Source organism: Achroia grisella, unplaced genomic scaffold (genome assembly GCF_030625045.1).
Source record: "Achroia grisella isolate CSIRO2021 unplaced genomic scaffold, CSIRO_AGI_Agris_v1 utg1186, whole genome shotgun sequence".
In the NCBI taxonomy this organism is placed as follows: domain Eukaryota; kingdom Metazoa; phylum Arthropoda; class Insecta; order Lepidoptera; family Pyralidae; genus Achroia; species Achroia grisella.
Window position 1 is genome coordinate 840,870 of NW_026712592.1, and position 20,809 is coordinate 861,678.

The following is a 20,809-nucleotide window of genomic DNA, read 5'->3' on the forward strand; positions in this document are numbered from 1 at the left end:
CAAATGTATATACTTGCGTTATTTACAATGGTTGGATGGTTTAACTGTAATATACGAATATTAAATATATGAGAAATATATAAACAGAAGCGATTAGGTCCCAATCAGACTTGTTATTTTTCGTTCCCCACTGTCGCTAGGCAACGGTGTTGCCGCGCGCTATCCCTAAATGCACCACATATTATTCAATAATGAGATCGTATTTCCTGCATATTTAAAACGAATCCTAGCATTTTTTACATTTTTCATGTTGACTCACTGGCGATTCGAAAATGTCTCTAACAAGAAATTTCCATTTAAGTCCTGGCATTTATAAAAATGTACCTACTGTGTACTTAAAAATTTGTTTGTTATTTACACCAGTTGTTGTCTTTACGACAAATAATGACAATGCTACTTTAATGATTTTAATGTGTCAATATTGTGAAATTGTATGATATGATCGGAAAACTTCATTTCATTGTCGTTTTCATTTGGTAAATGCAACGACCACATTATGCTCTCGCTCTTTCATTTGATTCGTGCATTTACTGTTTGAATTCTCCCAACTCGATTTTGAGGAATTCAGAAATTCAACTCGAGTTAACACGAGTTAGTTACTTGAATTGACACATCTCTAATATCAATAATTTTTACATTTCGTTGATTACTAGAAAAAATTCTTTCTTCAATTGTATAGTCCATTAAAAATATAAACTCATGATTCATTTCAAGGATAGTAAAAATAAATCAGCATTAAGTACAAGATGGGCTCAAATGTCGAAACAAGAGCAAATAATCGAAAGAAAAAAGATGGAGATCCAAGCAAAGCTAGAGGCTCAGAAACAAGCTACTGCTCTCGCCGCTCAAGCCAAATTGTCTAAGTAAATATTTACCACTGTGAAACTATTAATTTTTATATCTTTATTAATTAAGTTTACGCAGTGATTAATAATATTGGACATAGTTACACTCATTCGGTATAAATCTTGCATAAATGAGAAAATGAAAAATTCGACCGTAAGGAGGATAAAGCAAATTCTACCCTTTTTCTTTTTTATATTTAGGCCTACTTATTTCCAAAAGAAAGTTAAATTGTATATTTTATATCAAATTTTGTAAAATGACAATTTGAATGAAAAAAGTCTTAGGCAGGAGACATTTTCGATATAGACTTTGTGAAAAATCTTCTGCTTGGGTCCTTACATCCACGTTCCTTACGTGCGGGTGGGACCTCAATCCCCCCTAAATCAACACCCGGCGGCTTGCTTTGTAAGCTGTATTTTAATTGTGTATGATGGCAGAGACTTTGATATAGTCATAGGGAGCAATGTAGTAATAGTGATTGTTGGGATATATTAGTTATTATAGTCACCATATAAACCACTATACTCACTCAAAATATATATTTCTTTAAATCTTTTTTTAATAAAATAAAAGAAAATTACCAGTACATTATACATAGAAAAATATTGGGGGTTAAAAGAATATAAAAGGAAACAATACATTTGTGTACCTCTTCCTTTATTTAAAGGCTGTTGAAAGCAGTAGGAATGCTTCGCATCTTTGATTTTGAGCGACATTATATTATTTGCTTTTTATTTTTAAGTTGCCAGATGTTGTATTTGCTTGTCTTATACAAGTCTATTGTAAATTAACAAAACATCTTTTGTGCTTGCTTCCTTTAATGCGATTGGTGGACATAAGTAAGAGTAGTGTTAATTATGGCACAGAATTATGGTCCTTAAGGGTGTCAGGACTATTGTCAAAAGTATGTACTTAAAAAAATGTATTCAATTAATAGAATCCATTAGTTATCTAGTACCAATAATATAAGCTTTATTTACTTGGGACAAGATGGTGCAGTGTGAACTTAGGGTTAACCAGGGTTATTATTATTTTTATTTAAAACAGCACAGATTCATTTGAATTTGAATAAGTAGTCATGCACACTAAAATGTCCAGACTAGTGGTGGCGTGGTGGGCCGGGTCATTGGGCTCCCTAAAATATGGTCAAACACAGTGATGGGTGGCTCGTCCGTAATACTCGTGAATGAGTGCTCCTTGCAGGGACTGGTCTGCTCTTATCACTATAACTTAATCTTATTGTATATTTATATTTGACCCTAATAAATTAGTGTTGGTTGGTAGTTTGTATTCATGTTTTAACTTGTAAATGTAAACTTACAAGGATTATTTAAAAGAGGAACACAAAGTTTCTTGCTCATTTTTCTTGTGATGAGACAGCTTTCCAAACTAGTGGTAGATAAAAAAAAATATGACTATTCAAAAGTGCTTAAATTAAGTTTATTTGAATGATTGCTTTTCTATTCTGTTCTATTTATTATTATTATTATTATTATATCTCTTTGACATTGCGCTGTGTTTCTGTGTTCCTTTGTTTCGGTTGTATGGTACATTTAGGCTATGAAATTACTGAGTAAGCGGCAAGACATCTTAGTTGCCTGTAATGGCAATGCTTGAGTGCTACATGATAATATGAAGTATGTGGTGCTGTTCATGTATATAATAATAATTGCCTAAAATAATGATACTAGGTATCTTATCCAAACCAAATCTACTGTTTCGGTATATTTGGATCTGTGAACAGAATTTATTTCATTGAACATTTACTATTCCATAATAAAAGAATATATGATAGAAATGGCTGTTTATTTAAGGTTTGCATTTACAAATGTATGTTTAGGTCTGTAGTAATATACTGAGCTCAACTAGATTATAATATGGTATATATCACATTATAATGTCTATTTTAGCCCTAAAGCTAAGGATGAGAAAGGATCAAACAATATTTTCTCAAATGATGGTAGCTTTATGAGCCAGTTCAAAGCACTGTTAGAGAAACAAAAACAGGATAAAAAGGAAAAAGAAGAGAAGGAGAAAGAAAAAAATAATGAGGATGAGAGAAAAGCAGACAAAATAGCTAAAATTAAAGAAGAATGTTCTAGGGATGATAAGGATTATGATGAAGGACAGTCTTTTCATGATGATGATAGAAGAAGACCTATTGATAGAGGGCAAAGGTGGGTAATAGGGAATTCATAATAGATTTTATTTGCTTTTTAAATATAATTAGTATGTAGTATTTAGAACCCCAAAACTATTTTTTGTCTATATATTGGAGGCTAGGATGGAAACATCAAAGATACACAATTGAAAAGTAGCCATAAAAATAATTTACATTAGTACAATTGGTATTTATCTGGGTTTTTGAAAGTTTAACTTATTTGAAGTGTACTTAAGTGCATTTAAAAAAATTAATTAATATATAAATCTTAGAAACTGCCTGAAATTATTTCTATTTTATACATGTATATACAATATGTTAACCTGGTCATTGTACTTGAATAAAATTTTATTTCATAATGATTGTTAGAGATAATATTAGATACCTCCCTGTATCTAATAATACTTGATGAGTGAGAAGTTTGACTTAATGAAAGAAAAATGGGGATAATTAAAAATATAGGACTTGTATGACAGTGATATATTCATAGAAAGCTATAAAAATATTGTGTTAATAAAATACAATGACTTAATTTAACGATAATATAGAAATGCGTCTAGGAGTTCCCTACAATTGTATCTAATGTTGTGTAAAATGTTTAATGCAGGGACAAACGGAGATGGAGCGACAGAGGTCGAAACCGTACACACAGTCCAATGACTCCAGTTATTGAAGACAGAAAGCAACTTGTTGAAAACAAATCTATCATACCTTTAATGCAAATTCCTATTAGACCCCCTGATGACCAAAATTCTGAAACTAGCCATAGTGAATGGAATAGGCAAGGAGGCCCAAGCTCTGATGATGAGTCTGATAATGGTAGAAACTTAATGGGCCCTGGTCCAATGGCACCCGGAGTTATAGGTCCTGGACCTATGGGCCCTGGACCAATGGGTCCTGGACCAATGGGTCCTGGACCTATGGGCCCTGGACCACTGGGTCCTGGACCAATGGGTCCTGGACCAATGGGCCCTGGACCAATGGGGCCTGGAGCAATGGGTCCTGGACCAATGGGGCCTGGTCCAATGGGCCATGGACCTATGGGTCCTGGTCCTATGGGCCCTGGTATGGGTCCAGGTCCAATGGGTCCTGGACCTATGGGCCCTATGGGTTCCGGCCCGATGGGACCGGGTTCAATTATGGGTCCAGGTCCTAATATGCGATCGGGTCCTAACATGGGACCGAGTTCTAACATGGGTCCGGGTCCTAACATGGGAGGTTCTCCTAATATGGGTCCAGGCCCCATGATGGGCCCTGGTGGTCCTAACATGCCTCCGATGCCTCCCTTTATGAGACCTCCTAATTTTCCAATGCCACCAAATTTTATGGGCCCAAATGGCCCTGGTGGACCTTGTGGGCCTGGTCCTATGCCTCCCAATATGTGTGGTCCTAATATGCCCGGACCTGGACCAAATGGACCTCCATTTTTCGGTCCGCCGTTTCCTAATCCGTCGCTTATGGGTCCAAACGGCCCTCCTAATTCAATGATGCCACCAAATTCTATGAATAATAATGGCAGGTCGTTTATGGGCCCCAGACCTCCTTTTGGTCCCAATGGCTCAAATTTTGGACCAAATGGAAATGGCCCCCCTAATGTGCCGTTCATGCCTCCAAAATCTATAGCACAAAATTCTGTACCCCTACCTACTATTCCTGAACCTAAGGCTTTAGATACAGTTAATATTCCACCACCTGAACCCTTGAAGCTTCAAAATATTCCCCCACCTATGTCACTCCCTCTTAATATACCAAAGCCAAATGATATAGATCTTGGAAATATACCTGTACCACCAAACACTTCTCAAGGTAATAATTGTTGATTCATTATTTTTAATTATGTGCCTTTATATTATTATTTATATTTAATAAAATAATTGTATAAAGGCTTTGTTCTTAAGCTAAGAGAGTGACAAGTTCTCTGTTAGTACATTAATTACTATTAATATAATTTATGACAGAAACACATTGATAACAAATACAAACTAAATGTATAAAACAAGTTGAATTATTAATCAAAGAACTTGTGTTCTCTTAGTAGAAATATCACTTAGTTACTGAGTTATTGCGGGTCGTACGCGTGGCCAAAAGACAAAATGCTGACCCGTGGTGTGCAGTTCTCTCTGCAGATACGTTCCCGCCATCAGTGCAGCGTGCAGCCAGCGAAGTCGCCTGCAACGGTGACCACTGGGAAAATGTCCTGAAAGCAATACACTCACAAGATCAAACTATGTGGTAATGCCACTGTAACCAGTTTTGATTCCAACAGGAGGATACGTGCTGTATTCTTTTTATATTACAATCATATTTTTTCCTTTAAATTATTAGTGGAATATTGTTGAGTTTATCGTGTTTTGTACCAGAATATCTATGGCTTACATTTTTATGAGAATGTTTTAATTAAAAAAAAGGCTAAATTCCACTCTGATTTAAATCTTCCAATTTATAATAGGTTCTTTTTATTAATAATAGGTATAGATAGCAAATGAAGAAATCTCTTATAAATCATGAATGTGGCTTCACAACAATTTTTTTTTAAGTGATAATAAAATTTTCTTTCACTAAGTATATATGTAACGTTGGTAGCGTTAAATGGTCAAAATTACCATATGTTGTGACAAAAATCTTATTGTTACTATTGTATTAGAATAGTTTTCCCCATGCCACTCAAAATCACCGATGTCAATGTAACTGGCAATTATTAATCCTTTTACATTTTTGTACTTTCTGGGGTTCAAACTTCCATGAAAATTTAAGCCTGTCTTAAAATACAATCTGAGTTAGTCTTTATAAAATGTCGCCTGCGTCTTTTGTAAGATGTGTTTTGCTTGAGATAAGTTAGTAAAATTACAGATAGAGAGCCATGACGTTTTTGTCCTTCGGAAAGGCAACGCATGAGTAGTACCACGTGCGTCACATGGTAACATTATGTCTGCAGTGCTGTTCATGTATATAGGCAATGGTTACCACCACCAACGTGGTTCTATTCACGTAAAAAAATTCAATGTCAACGTCGATTCGATTTTAAGTTTTCTAATCTTATATTTTTTTACGAATTATATTATAATAATTCCTAAGTATATTTTGGTGTAATACTGTTATATAGTTCGTACACTGTATTAAATAGTTCGCAGTAATAAGAATAAGTATAGAATAATTAAATCTGTTTTAAAATAACAGTTAATGCTTGTTTTTGAATTATCTGTGTAGCAATCCTCACAAATTTTGGCGTTTATTGCTCAAAAACAAACTATTTAACCCATATGGGGCCATAGATATGTGGGTCATAAAGACAATTACATAAATGATAACGGCGGAAATTCCATTTCCTATTCTATTTTGATATCTAATTTGACTAATTCCTCTATTCCACTATGATATTTGCAGGTTGTTAAACCTGAAGAGTAATCCTTAATATTTATTTTCTTTAGGTTTCGGAATATTGTATTATGGACGTTTTTGCAGGTTTCTACACAATACAAACTCTAACGAGTATAAGGCGTTCAGAGAACTAGTGATCGAAATGCGAAATGAAGGACCCATGGATACTAAACAAGAGGTAAAACCGGAGGATAAATATGAACCAGAGTTCTGTTTGGAGGATGATGAGAGTAGTGAAAGCAGACATATGAATGATGAAAAACGGGATAAGTAAGTGATATTTTTATATAATTAAATAAATAATATAATATAAAACATTTAATTTTATTTTTGTCATATATAAACTCAATAAATAATTAGGTAAACGATTTTAAAATTTACTTTTTTTTTAAGTAATTTAAAAAGCTATTTTCAATAATTGCATTAATGCGAAACCATGGCGAGTCGCTAGTGTCATGTACTTGATAAGATTCGGAGCTATCTTTATATAGCAATGAGTTGCCATCTGTTCCGATTCCGTCCAGATGAATTGTTTTGATGTTAATCTATGTATCAAAAATAAAACGTTCTTAATGCTGAAAGAATTTTTGAAATGAAAGCTGCAGAATTTGCTAACATTATCTTCCAAATATACACTAAACTTGTAACATTTTCTAATAATATTACTTTAACCTGTTAATGAAATAGTTAAATTCAAGATTGTTTTACAGTCAGTACTTGTATATTAACTTGAACTTAGAACAAGATTCAAATATTTATGAATATTAATCATAAAGAAGTTGTTAAATATATTTTGATCAAATGACATGGTTGTGTTTTCAGTTTCTTAAACTGGGACCAACACGGTGTCAAACGGGAGCAAACTAGCTCCCAAAGCGACGAGGAACCCGACTCGAAGAGGGAACGTAGAAGGAAGAAGAAATCACGCTGGGGTGAAGACCCGCCTGCGGCAGATATCAAGCCCCCAGGTCTGATGGCGCCACTACCGACTGCATTACCCACAGGTATTAAAGTTAAAGTATGCTGTTATGTTTAAGTAGTATTTTATATTCCGTTTATAGTCCTATTTTCAGACCTAGTGAATATACACTCATAATTTAAGAACCGTCAAGCCATTACGCAAGGGGTTCTTTGCAAATGTTTTTGACATGAGTATTTTATAGATAGAGATATCTAATATATCATTTTTATATGTTAAATGTAGGAATTCTCAAAATTAATATGTAAATACATTATTGTTTTGTGACTGCATACTTTTTTTCACTTGTTTGGTAAACATAACTACAATTGAGACTAGGTGGCTGTGTGAATTATCCATAGTTCTTTATATATTTATTTATAGAAGTATAATTAGAAACACTAGATAATAATTTGTTTACCTACTTAATGTCTCTAACAATAACAATATTGCTGCAATAAGTAAAATTAATATATTTAAAGATGGTTTCTATGGAGAAACCATCTTTGTTAGAATAGATATGGTATCTATTCTAACAAGTTCAAGAATGTTCTTTTAAGTAACTGGAATCTTAAGCAATCTGACGACGCACCTGATGGTAAGCGACATCCGTTGGGTGCATACATGATTGGAACCACGGATTTCACGTTATCATGTACCTTGCGTTGCTATTTAATCTGATTAAGAACTAATGTCTCCATGTAATATAACTTTAATCTTTCAACCAAAACATAGATTACAAAGCAAGTTGGGTGAGACAGTGGTGGAAACACATACAACTTTGTACAAAATCTTTTTTGTTTTACTCATAAGTAATATTATAATTAAGTAATAGGTAATTATGCATATATTTTGTTTAAATTATTCATGTAACCGCAGGTCCTAAATTAGCTAAAATTGATGAAGATGGATTAAAACTAACAAATGTGAATCGTAACAATCAAGCCTTGATGCAATATGCGGTAACAAACTATGGAACTACTAATCTGAGTCCTGAGGATTGGAAGAAGTGTGAAGACAACTTCAAACTTAATCTTTTATATCAGGTATTATGTAGACAATAATAAATTAATATTAACATTCACGACTGTTATCGCGAATGGAGTAGAAGCAATGTCAGTTGTTGAGGTCATAATGAACGTAATAGTTGACATGTTCAATTGTATCTCAAAGTTTTGGGTTTAAATAGGATCGTAAACAATAGGCCACCACACTCAATAAATATAATATTTCTCATAGGACATGTTGAAGAAAAGACAAGAAGTAGAACGGTTAGCAGCTGCTGGAAAACATAAATATGAGTATGACAGTGATGAAGATACCTCAGAAGGCACATGGGAGCACAGGTTTGTATTAATACATATTTATAACTTCTATTTACATTATATTTTTTTTATATTACGATTTACAGTATATTTTTCTCTTAACTCAAGCGGCTTTCTATCAAAATAAAAATAATTAAATAATGTTAAAAGCTATTTTTAAAAATAAGATAATTATACAAAATTTTTACTCATTGACTAAGAATGCATGAAGAATCATTATTAATTATTTTTAAAACTGGTAATTTATTATTATTATGCGTGTTTAGTAATTTACGTGACAAGTTCATAAATATTATTATATGGAATACTAATAAAATACGTAGATGTTAAAAGAAGGAACGATGAAATATATTTATATAGAATGTGGAACTACAATAATTAAAGGGGGTGTTGCTTCCTTTATAGATGGAACGCCACATTTATAATAATAAATACTGTAGAGGGTCAAGTTGTATATCTATTAATCTTCACGTCAAATCGGGATAGGCGGAGAGATCCTCGGCTGTCGTATGTATAAGTTAATGGAACTAAAATTTTTACATAAATTTCAGGTTACGTGCGAGAGAGATGAATGCGACTGAGAGGTGGGCAACCGAACTGACGAAACAGGCTGCCGGGAAGCATCACATTGGAGATTTTCTACCACCAGAGGAACTGAAAAAGTAATTAGTAATATATTTTTTAAAATAAAATACATAATTCGAAAGTTTTACAAAATTTAACTACCTATAAGGAACATATTACTTATACAGAATGACCTTTATAATATTTGAAGAGCTTCTCTTTTTTTAAAGTAATTTATAAACATTGGCTATATGTACATATATCAATTATTACAGATTCATGGAAAAGTATTCAGCATTCAAAAGTGGCAAGGAGCCAGATTTGAGTGATTACAAAGAATTTAAACTAAAGGAGGACAACGTTGGTATGTATGATATGTATGATAATACATATATACCTATATATAAATCTATATCATTATGAAATATGATTTAACGTATACGTTAGTACCGTCATGTCAAACATGTCGCCTCACGAGCCGCATCCGGCCCTCGGCCTGATCAATAGCGCATATTTATCGCATATGTATTTAACAACTGTATATTACATACTATATAATTAAATAAATAAAATTTTGTAATAATTCAGTACATTTTGATGTGAATAAAATTTGATCTTACTACATACATAGATAAATCATGCCTTACAATTAACTCATCATAACTTTCACCCGAATTAACTGCTTGCGGGCAGCGCATCATGTTATGATTTGGCTGTAACTTTATATTGAACTTAATGTTTTTTTGTTAGGTTTCAAAATGCTCCAAAAACTTGGCTGGAGCGAGGGCCAAGGACTTGGTGCAGAAGGCACTGGAATAGTTGAGCCTGTGAACAAGTAAGTAAAAAAGCTAACGGGTAAAATTCAAGATAACTGGTATGCTGTGACACTCTGAAATAAATGTGGCTAATTGCCTATGCCGATAGATAGAGGGGAGATGTTAATGGATCCATTTCTAGTAATGTCACTTCGACCTCCACGCGATTCGCCCTGGAATTCGATTTCAATTCCTGCTAAGTTTGCCACCATAGTTTAAATGACCTTATTTCATGCTCATCCTATCGTCCTCCATAGTACATACGTACATACTTTACACACATTTTTTATACTTAGTTTTAATTAATGTACTTACATGGTCATTTTGATAAGTGTTTATGAAAATGTGGCAGTAATAACAAACATAATATATTTTTATTTAGTTTCCTTATTATTTTATTATCTTATTATTTTCACTATAGTGTAGCAATTAGTAAAATTTTACAACTGTTTTTCTATGCAAACAGGGCAAATCAGCCTGTTGCGAACCTTGGTCTTGGGGCATCAGCATCAGATATCGTGTCGCCCCAAGATGACGAGTTTGACGCTTACAGGAAAAGAATGATGCTTGCATATAGATTCAGGCCAAATCCATTGGTAAGTCTAACATCGTGCCTAAACATTTTTTGTCCTCGTATGCCACCCATATCGTTATACAAATAAAAAATTGTAAATTAGGTACTTTGTATACAATGTTGTTCAGATTATGTGACTGTCTTCTAACCGCAAGAATTGCAACACTTCCTTCAAATCAAATGAAGTCTGTTGTGAAGGATCACAAGCTAACAGCTTGTGATCCTTGACCATGGAATGTCTGTTGTCTCTTTCGGATTTCATGTCATGGAAAGGATTGAATACTGTTTTTAGGATATAAATATGAGGCTTAATTGTAAGCAAACATCCGTAGCAAACATCTGTTTGAATATAAATTGCAATATGTATTATATTATTTTGCCAAGGCATTTGTTAATTTTAGTAATAGATACATAAATATAATACATTACCGACAATAGATTACTTTGTTTTTAATGATATTTTATATAACCATACATTTTATTTATTTCAGAACAATCCAAGAAGACCTTATTACTAAGAAGATTTTAGTCCTCTTTTAGACAATGTAGTTAATATTACAATGTATGAATAATGCTTTTATTGTGTCCTTTCATTAATCTGTATAGATAGACAAATGTATCTACTCTAAGATTATAATTGTTAAATGGTAACACGAATTTTAATGTAGTTGTCACAATATTGTTAATATAACAAATATTATTTGGAAATTATAACAAACTGTAACATATACCAATCTGACAATTATTAAAACTGTTGTTTTATGCGCAATGGTTATGGTAAAAGGTATGACAGTTTTATTGTGTACTATACATATACAAACCATAATTGGGTAGGTCAATGCACATTTAAAATAGAAAAAAATGTTTACACAGTCTTTAGTATTTACACAAAGCTGTGTATTCCGAAGAAAATTTGACTGCCAAACGATTTTCTAAGATTGTAAGACTGGTATGACATAAGCGAGACTTTATAATGCGCTGTTAATTATATATAATAATATCAGAAAAAAATAATTGGTGTTTTGTCATTCCAATGTATTATCTCCACGTCATTGTACTGTGATTAGATTTGGCGTAATGGACTTTAATCTACAAAAACTTCCGCATTTATGATTTGAGAAGTTTGCAAAAGAGAACTTATTGTAAAATGGTAATAAATTAAGCCACATGTTAATCGGGGCCCTCCCTCATTTGTTGCCAAAGTGTGTCATTCTATAAGATGGGATTGGAGGAGTCGCAAAGTTCGAGTAAAAAATCATTGAATCTAGGACCTTATCCCTGTAGGGTTTGTGAAATCACATTTCAATTATTACTGACAGTGGTGTTACGTAATTTATCTATGGCTCCAAGTAATGTTTTCCTATTATAGGAAAATTAATTTAAGTATTTACAATATCTCTATAAGTAATTAAACTAATACATACTATTTTGCGTAACTTTTTGAAACACGTAATGGCTAATAGAATACATAGCACATTATTAGGATATGTTTAGTTTATAAACTTAATTTTTAAATTCCGCATTATCTGTTGTTACCTTGAATAAAAATTTAAAAAATATTTTTATGTTTCTTTCATGACATCACCAAAAATTTGGCTATATGTTGTTGGCCTATATATTGTACTGTAAGTGTACATTACAAATAGCACTTCTAATTAATAAAACTTCGACATTTTTTATTTTAAATTGAAAGCCTCTATAACCTTATAGTACATGTAAAACTTTTCTCTTTATTTTTAATTCTAGAGTGTCATCATTTATTATTTTTTATATAAAATAAATAAGGACATGCTAATCTAAAATTGAAAATGGGTTTGAAGAAGGTTTTTTAGATTTTATGAAATTATCCCCTTACTAACATTCCCCCGGGCCAAAGCTTATGCTTGGTAGGCACTTACGTAGGAAAAAATATCAGAGACCACTCGCCCTGGGTGTACTGAGAGTCTTCTCAATCTAGGTCGTCTCATTTCTTCAGTGGAGAATGATAAGATGAATACGAAGTCTGGTCAGTTACCCCTTAGTGGAAATTTATCAGTAATTAAATATGATATTTTTGAGGAAATGGTTACCGAGTGGAGGTAAACCTGACATATCAATGGTCCATTTATAAAAATTCCCCTAGGTTCTATTTAGAATTTAGCGTCTCAGCAGTTGCTGTGTGAGTTCTTCTTAGGTACGTTGTTCACTCATAAACTTTAAACTGGTAGGTATATACAAATAGGGCAACACAAAAATAAACGAGACAGATTAGGGTAAAATCTTATGGGTCTACTAAAAAAAGGTACTCAACAAAAAATAACTTTGTTTGCTGGTAATATGCTTACGCAATGCAGTTGTACATGGTGATGAAATATTAAAAATCTACCACGAGTATGATCTCTCTTGCTCTTACTTCCTTCACTTGTATAACTTATATACAAGTGGAGTGGACTTATATACCTATTATGGAACTAATCAGTTCGTTATTAATAAACTTGTAGAAATCACAATTTATTTTAAGTATTGAAATGAAATAAAACTATTTATAAGCGATATATTGGTACCTATACAACTTACTTACAAGTTGTTTTGCAAAAAGTCGTTGATCTGCGATATATGTCCACATATGTATTTATATAGGTAAGTAGTTACGATGTAAATATTTTGTCGTGTATTGACGTCCCATTGATATCTATACTTTTTCACAAATATATACAGGTTATCGTACGACCAATTAATGCCGAGATAAATTGCTACTAATATTACATACAATACCTACTACTGCTCTAATTTATATTCACGTGTTTTGATCAGTAATACATATGTGTTCTCTTCGGTACGACTATATATTATGTGTGCTAATTGTACAAGAGTATAGCTGAAGAAATTTTCGTTATTGTTGAAAATTTGTGCTCTTGTATAAGTCGTCAAACGATTTTTCAATCTGATCTCATACCTAGTTGCTGAATCAATTTCACCCGAATTGCCGCCTTGCTCCAATACTCGGTAAACGTCGTACTAACTGAGCTAAAACTTCGTTTAATTTTAGACACGAAGTGACAAATAGTTTGGAACTTGTGTATTCCATTCAGATTCTCAAATAATTTCTTAGTTTCGCAATGACTTCTGTGATGTCTACACATGAGACAGGTATAGAAAAACAATCGCGGCAATCGTAAACATTTTAGTTTTTTGTTGTATAACGTTGAATATTAAAATGACGGTACGGAAGAGTGCTAGTTTCACAGTGTACGATCACCATCTGAATTCCACAAGTAGTGACACATCAACTTCATCAAGTTCATCATCAGAATCCAGTGATACTCCACTGAAACGGTAAGTGACTAGCTCTAGGTAAAGTCAACTAATAATATTAATGTTCTTGCCTTATAATTTTATTATTATAGAACAGTAGAAGAAGTAATACAAGAGAAGTAAAATATATAATTATATATACATTCATTTTCTTACATTACATATACATTACATTATATATACATTAATTTCAGCGTGAGGTTAGGTTAGAATTATGAATATCCAGCTATTTTATATGAATACCTAATATATAGGTATAGGTCGTATATACAAATTAATTCTTTTCATTTGAAAAATAATATTCGATAAGTACAGCTGTATACATCTATCATCACCGCCATGACGAATATTATTTTAAAATAATATATACCTATCTTCCATGTGATTGTAGCGCCTGACATATTTTACAGTTCACGAATATGGGTCAGACAGTCATTTAATAAAAATCTTCGGTATCCTATATTTCTGACCGTGTCCTTAGTGTCAGAACAAATGTCTTAACTGTGTGCTTCTGCAATTTAAATACTTTCATACACTAATTATGTACAAGAGCATGACAAAACTTAGTCTACAAACTTAATGAATTTAAAATGCCGAAGTACGTATTTATTATAATGTATTTATCTATAAAAACTTTCATATCATTGTTTGCGTATCTACACACCGATTTTAGAAAGCAATCCCGCATTCTAAACTGAGATTAAGTTATTTGGCGAAATTTGCTCAACACAGATTTTTCTAAAACTTCGATTAAAGTTTACTTCATGGGGCGGCAAGTGTCACGTGATATACCTGGTGTTGAAAGAATGCATAAGCGGTGGTAATCGCTTACAATCAGACTTGCCGTATGTTACATTCCCAAGGTTCTTGTATAAAATAACCCTTCACAAAACAAAATATTCTTTCAAAGGTTCAACAAAATAATCCGATCTTCAGTGGCTCGCCCCTGGGCCTACTTCAGGAAAGATAGACGGAGATTGAGGAGCAGTGATCGATGCATTTCCGACTCAAACATCTCTGAATTGGTTCATAATGGTAATTTCTTATTTATTAATTTGTTTCTGAACTTAAAATTAACGTAAAATCTGGCCAATACCAAAAATAAGCTGTATGTGTCAATTTCTATATCTGATTGACTGTCCGGTGAAGAAAACACCCGACATCAGTTATGATGTCGGGTGTTGATTGTTAAATAATTATATCAAGACACGGCGGCTGTAGACTCTTTCTTTGCCATGTTGGATTCAAATTTGTGCAATATCTAGTAAAAAACGAGCACGTTAAGTGTTGCGTTCACCACATCGAAAGTCGACTCTAACAATCTCATCATCTGGGATAACTGTTGTAACTGGATGTGAAATTAATGCAAGAGACATAGGATTGAAATATTGTCATTGAAATGTGACCATGTTAAGTGTCACCTTCACCATAACATTATTATTTGGCAAGTTTCAAACAGTGTTACATATGTATGAAACTGTTAATGTTTTCAATAATTTTGTGAAGGACAGTTTTGTACAGATAATTGTAAAATAGACTGATGTTTGATGAAATTCGTAGAAGTAGCAGGTTTTTAAATTTATAATTTTATTTCCACCATTTAACCTAATTCCTATTGTATATTAGGTTAAATCTTGGAAAGGTACCTAATCGCTTACAATCAGATTAGGCGCATGCGTCTATGCCACCATTGTAGTATAAAAAAATTGATCAAATTGTGTTTTTTAAATCAAATGTATGCAGATACTTAAAAGTGATGTAATAACTGGTACCACTATTGGTATATATACAATACAATATAGATTGGACATTACCTAAATTTTATATACCTAAATTGTTCAAATATCAACAGAGGTTTCATATTATATAAGTATATATGTAGGTAGATATAATATAAATCCTGTATTGCTAGATACTTTAGTAATTAAATATGTATAAGGATTCCAATTAGCGTTATATGTACCTATTTCATTGCCTAAAATATGCAATAACATTTTATTTAAATACCTATAATACATTATTACAACAGTGAATATTGTAGTATTATAGTATTTATTATGATTAACAAAAATATATAAAATTTTGAAGGAGAAATTAAAGTCTATGTAAATTGTTAAGTTTAATTTTTACACGCCAGATGGAAAGCTTAATTTTTAGAAAATATGTATTTTATGATGCCCGTGAGACCTCTAGTGTATTGTTGTTCATAGGGGCGCACGTGTTATGCCTTCGTGTCAATTTAAAATTTGCCTACGTAGTACTACAATTCCACACTTCCAATCAAAACAGACCTTGGAAAACAAACTGTTTGAGCGCGACACTAAATGAAATAATGCAAAAAATGTAATCATGACCTTAATATAAAGGATTAAGGTCTATGTTCAATCTGTAAAGAGTTAGGTGTAATATATATGTTTTAGATTCTCATCTGGCGTATTTGGACATATCTCCGGTTACCTGCCCCCGGCGCTCACTTCAAGTTGGCAATGAACCAGCTGGGGTTATACCCACTTTGTATGTCACGTGAGTACATTACATTTTGCCTATGTTTACCTGATTCTGTATTCCAGCTGTCTAGTTGTAACTAGTATGGTAATTAGTGTATGGCATGCTAAGGTCATTATAATATATATCTACTCTATTTCATTCATAACCTCCTCGACAAATTCTCAATTAGGTGGCACACTTGGAAATATATAATCCACATTTTTTTATGTGAATGTCATAAATGGAGCCATTAAATGAAAAAAGCCCAAAGTAAATTTAAGTTTCATGTCGGCGGTTTACGGTGCTATTATTTTGGTTTTTCTGGCTAATTGGCTCTACTGTATGCTGATGCTGAGTAGGAGTTACATTTACCATAACTAGTAGATTTAAAGAAAAAAAATAGGTACTATAAAAATAAATAATGCAATGAAAAGAAGATTTGATCAGTATCGTGCCCAAAATATCGTGTGGCGTTCTATTGGTTCGCCATCACTGATTAAATAACAATTACGCACGCAATTAATTATAAAATATAATAAAACCATAAAGATATACGGCCGTGACATAGGAGTTTTATATTTAGTATTGTTCTAATTTTATTTAAAATAAATATTAAATCAAATACATATAAAGTTTACGCGTAAATACATGACCATAAAAAATTCATTTCGCTTAGCAAACAATGCCTACAAAGAACATCCATATTGATCTCTTCCGACCTTGACCCATCCCAGCTGAGTATGGGGATTTTCCTTTTCCTGTTCGTAAAACGTACGAAAGTATAAGCACGTATTGGCTGTATCTGGATGCTAGGGGGGGAAAGTTACTGTTTACATTTAGCATGGGGGCATCCATAAGAAAAAGATAGAAGTATTAAGTTACTTCACTGTTAAAAACAACACAGACCAAAAATAAGTACTGGAACAGAATATAAATACACCATTAAGAGAAATTCAAATAAAAAAAGAGGAAAACAACCAACTTATTTAGACACCTGTCGTAAATGTCGCAAATATGGTTGCTAATATCGGGGAGATGGATTTCCAGACACTAAAAAAATATCTTTATATCACTTTTAGACTAAAGGAACGAAAACATGAAAATTGTTCGCAAATGTATAATTTGAATGGTTTATAAATTCTTAAGATTCTTTGGTTATCGAGATCGTTTATACTAATCAGCATTTTAGTAGGAGGACACCCAACGTCATTCATTGGCATTTACACAATGGCATCATACATCGCAATTTTTGTTTTATTGTTCACTGATCTGAATATTCATTTATTCAATACAGGTATCTCGTCTTCGATTGATAAGTACTTATTCGTAGTCGGTGTTTAAAATAACTGTTTTTTACGCAATAATATTATCTTATGTATAAAATTCTCGTGTCACAATGTTAGTTACCATATTCCTCCCAAACGTCTTGATCGATTTTTATGAAATTTTATATGTATATTCAGTAGGTCTGAGAATCGGCTACTATCTATTTTTCATACCCCTAAGTGGTAAGCGATATCCACCCCTAAACATATTTTTTTATATTTTCGACATAATGTTTTATTTTCATTTTATTATTATTTAGGATTGAAAAATACATACAACCCTACATTTTCACTCTTCTAGCATCAACCCCTATTTAATTTATATGGCAAAACATTGTTTGCCGGGACAGCTAGTATCTTTATGAATATCATTATCTGAGGAAGTCAGTGGCAATGTGAACTGTCGACGTCGTTGTGAATGTAACATTTAATATTATATACATACTTAGTCATGGTAATCTTTCGGCTCAATTTAATCAAATCGATCTGTTTCCTTCATAATACAATGTCAAACATAAATTAAACGACATTTATTTCAGCTGTCTGCTAAATTTGAACTCACGAATGTCGGGGAAAATGTCGGATACAACCACAAGACTCACAAGTGCTATTTGTTTGCTCCATTTTTTTAAATATAATGTTATTTATTGAAACTTATTGAAGATAAACTGAGGCATTACACACAGATTGGTCTAAATAAAATTTCATATATTACAATAGATAACCCGAATCAACGCCAATGTGCCAACGTGGGGGAAAGATATTACAGAAATTTATTGTGGGACATTTATAGGATCTTGTAGCTCGAGGCATATTGTGTTACCTGATATTGCCCAATGGATTGGAAAGATGTATAGTCCAGATGGCGACATCATGACACCATTATAATTTGAGAAGGTCGATACGTAAATTTACTTCAATAAACTTATTAAACACGTTGTTTACACTATTAGGCAGACATGCGATTAAGTTATTTCAATATTTTTTTATTTATCACGATCTGTATTAATATCTAATACGACCATCTACAATAATTATAGCCTGCTAACTTAAACGCGTTGAGACGATTATTTTGCAAAATAGGCTACGTCATCAGGCAGGCCGGGTGCTTGAATGAATTTGTCCTAGTCATGTAAAAAATTGCAACTTTAATACGCATAAAACGGACATTATAGAAATTATAAGAAATAACACCTTACAATGATGAATCATTCTATATAAAAATATATGTAAAAATTTAAATAAATGGAATTGCCGCCACTTATTCTATCATACATATGATTACAATCAATATCGTGCGCAATGCACCACTGCGCATGTTTCCCTAGAATCCAGGGGTTGGAACACAAATAGTGACTTTATGGTTATAGGGTAAAAGGTATAGAATTAAATGAAATTCAGCTTAGAGCCCAGATGACAGATACTCGGTTTGTTACGAACAGTGTGCATGTGAATCCTACTGTAGACACAGAAATATTCGATATTATTACGTTTGAATTAGTGTTATGTGATAAAGTGAAAACTCAATTTAAAAATAATAATACTTAGGCCAGACCTGTGGAGTTTATGTGATAAAATTGTATAAAATAGCTAGGTAGTACATATATTTTTTTCATTAAAAGGCATCTCTTCACACATTCTCTGTCAGTGTGATCAATTCTGTTGTTTTCTAAATAACACATGTACAGTAGTTATATAATAATAAATAACGATTAAAATCGGAAATAAATGAAATTGTTATTAAGACAAAATATTTAGAAGTATTAGACAACATATTCAAATTATGTATATGTGTTAGGTACAAAGTTACTTCAATATGTTCGTGATATTTCGTTTTAACGATAGGCGCACCTACTAAAAATAGACCCCTGAAAAATGCGTATTAAAATCATATGCTAACTAAATTATTTTAAATAAAATATTATACATACGCCGCACAATATAAAAAAAATATAACCTCTATGTTTTTTCACTTAAAATAAATAGTTAAATTTGTTGCAATGAGAAATATATGTTAGGTAAGAGTAAATAAGATTATCAAAGTAACATTTAGCAAATGTGTTAATACACCATCTTGCATCAATCCTAGTTTGCAACGATAGTAGTGTACCTACTATGGACTAAAAATAAAAAAATATAAGTAGGTAAATACGGTAGATTGAAGGTTCTAAATTAATTATTAGGCAGCATATTGTGCAGTAACGCTTATTAAGGCTTATTTAATTAAATATGGCTGTGGCCAAATTTTCTATCCAAAAAATAGACATTTTATTATTAAAATTTCATTTAAACCTTTAACGTATTATCTCTTATATCCTTCGTCATAATAATCATCTACAGTTAATCTTCTATTTAGATAAAATATTTTTTTAAGTCTTTTAATGTTATCTATGAGACATACAATATTTTCGGCAATTACAAGAGTCTTTATTGCTAAATTTTCTTCCCAAAAACATTCAATATTTTTTTATACCTTATTTAATGTCAAAAAGAATCATCTCTCTTTTTAGCAAAACCAGGAGATATTTTATTAATATTATAAACTCGAAAGTTTTTGAGTATGGATCGATGTTTGTTACTCTTTCACGCAAAAACTACTGAACGGATTATGACGAAAGTTTTCAGTAATATAGGAATTTAGTAATATCAGAATTACATATAGGCTATAAATTTCACGCGGGTGAAACCGCGGACACAACTAGTCGTAAATAAAGATGTAGTCGTAATCGATTTAGAAAGAGGATAGAGTTAGTATGTACTTACCTATTTATGAATAAAAATATTAATATCGGGTCCATACTTGCAATTACCTTAGGTATTAAAAAAGTTATTGAAGATTATTGTAGATATATATATTCCTATAGGCATACAGTATCTATAAATGCTTACATACATACTAGGTTTGTACTTCTAATCGTTAATTTACTTAATTTTATTGATAACTGTACTAAACTATATCGACAGGGAATTAATTAATTTGTGTTAACTTCTAGGCTTGTGCATTTTGCTTTATCCAGACCCAGACCCATTATATATGTGGACGTACATATATAATTCTGGGTCTGGATAAAGCTGTACTGTA

The 20,809-nt window shown here is 32.2% G+C and overlaps 2 protein-coding genes across 2 annotated transcripts in view; both read left to right on the forward strand.

The window, feature by feature from the left end:
• The first annotated feature begins 590 nt into the window (after positions 1-590).
• On the forward strand, positions 591-12,158 carry LOC131854270 (histone-lysine N-methyltransferase SETD1B-like). The gene is made up of 13 exons (XM_059205385.1): positions 591-863; positions 2,757-3,023; positions 3,615-4,813; positions 5,122-5,239; positions 6,470-6,655; positions 7,208-7,389; positions 8,223-8,389; positions 8,583-8,689; positions 9,220-9,330; positions 9,508-9,596; positions 9,983-10,067; positions 10,514-10,643; positions 11,113-12,158. The coding sequence occupies exons 1-13, from the start codon at positions 700-702 to the stop codon at positions 11,137-11,139; spliced, it is 2,832 nt and encodes a 943-aa protein (XP_059061368.1). The 5' UTR covers positions 591-699; the 3' UTR covers positions 11,140-12,158.
• A 1,659-nt stretch (positions 12,159-13,817) lies between these two features.
• Positions 13,818-20,809, forward strand: part of LOC131854486 (uncharacterized) — a 68,096-nt gene continuing 61,104 nt past the window's right edge. The window contains exons 1-3 of the mRNA XM_059205615.1: positions 13,818-13,936; positions 14,826-14,950; positions 16,336-16,438. Coding sequence (XP_059061598.1) covers positions 13,818-13,936; positions 14,826-14,950; positions 16,336-16,438 — 347 coding nt within the window. The remainder of the gene's footprint in view (positions 13,937-14,825; positions 14,951-16,335; positions 16,439-20,809) is intronic.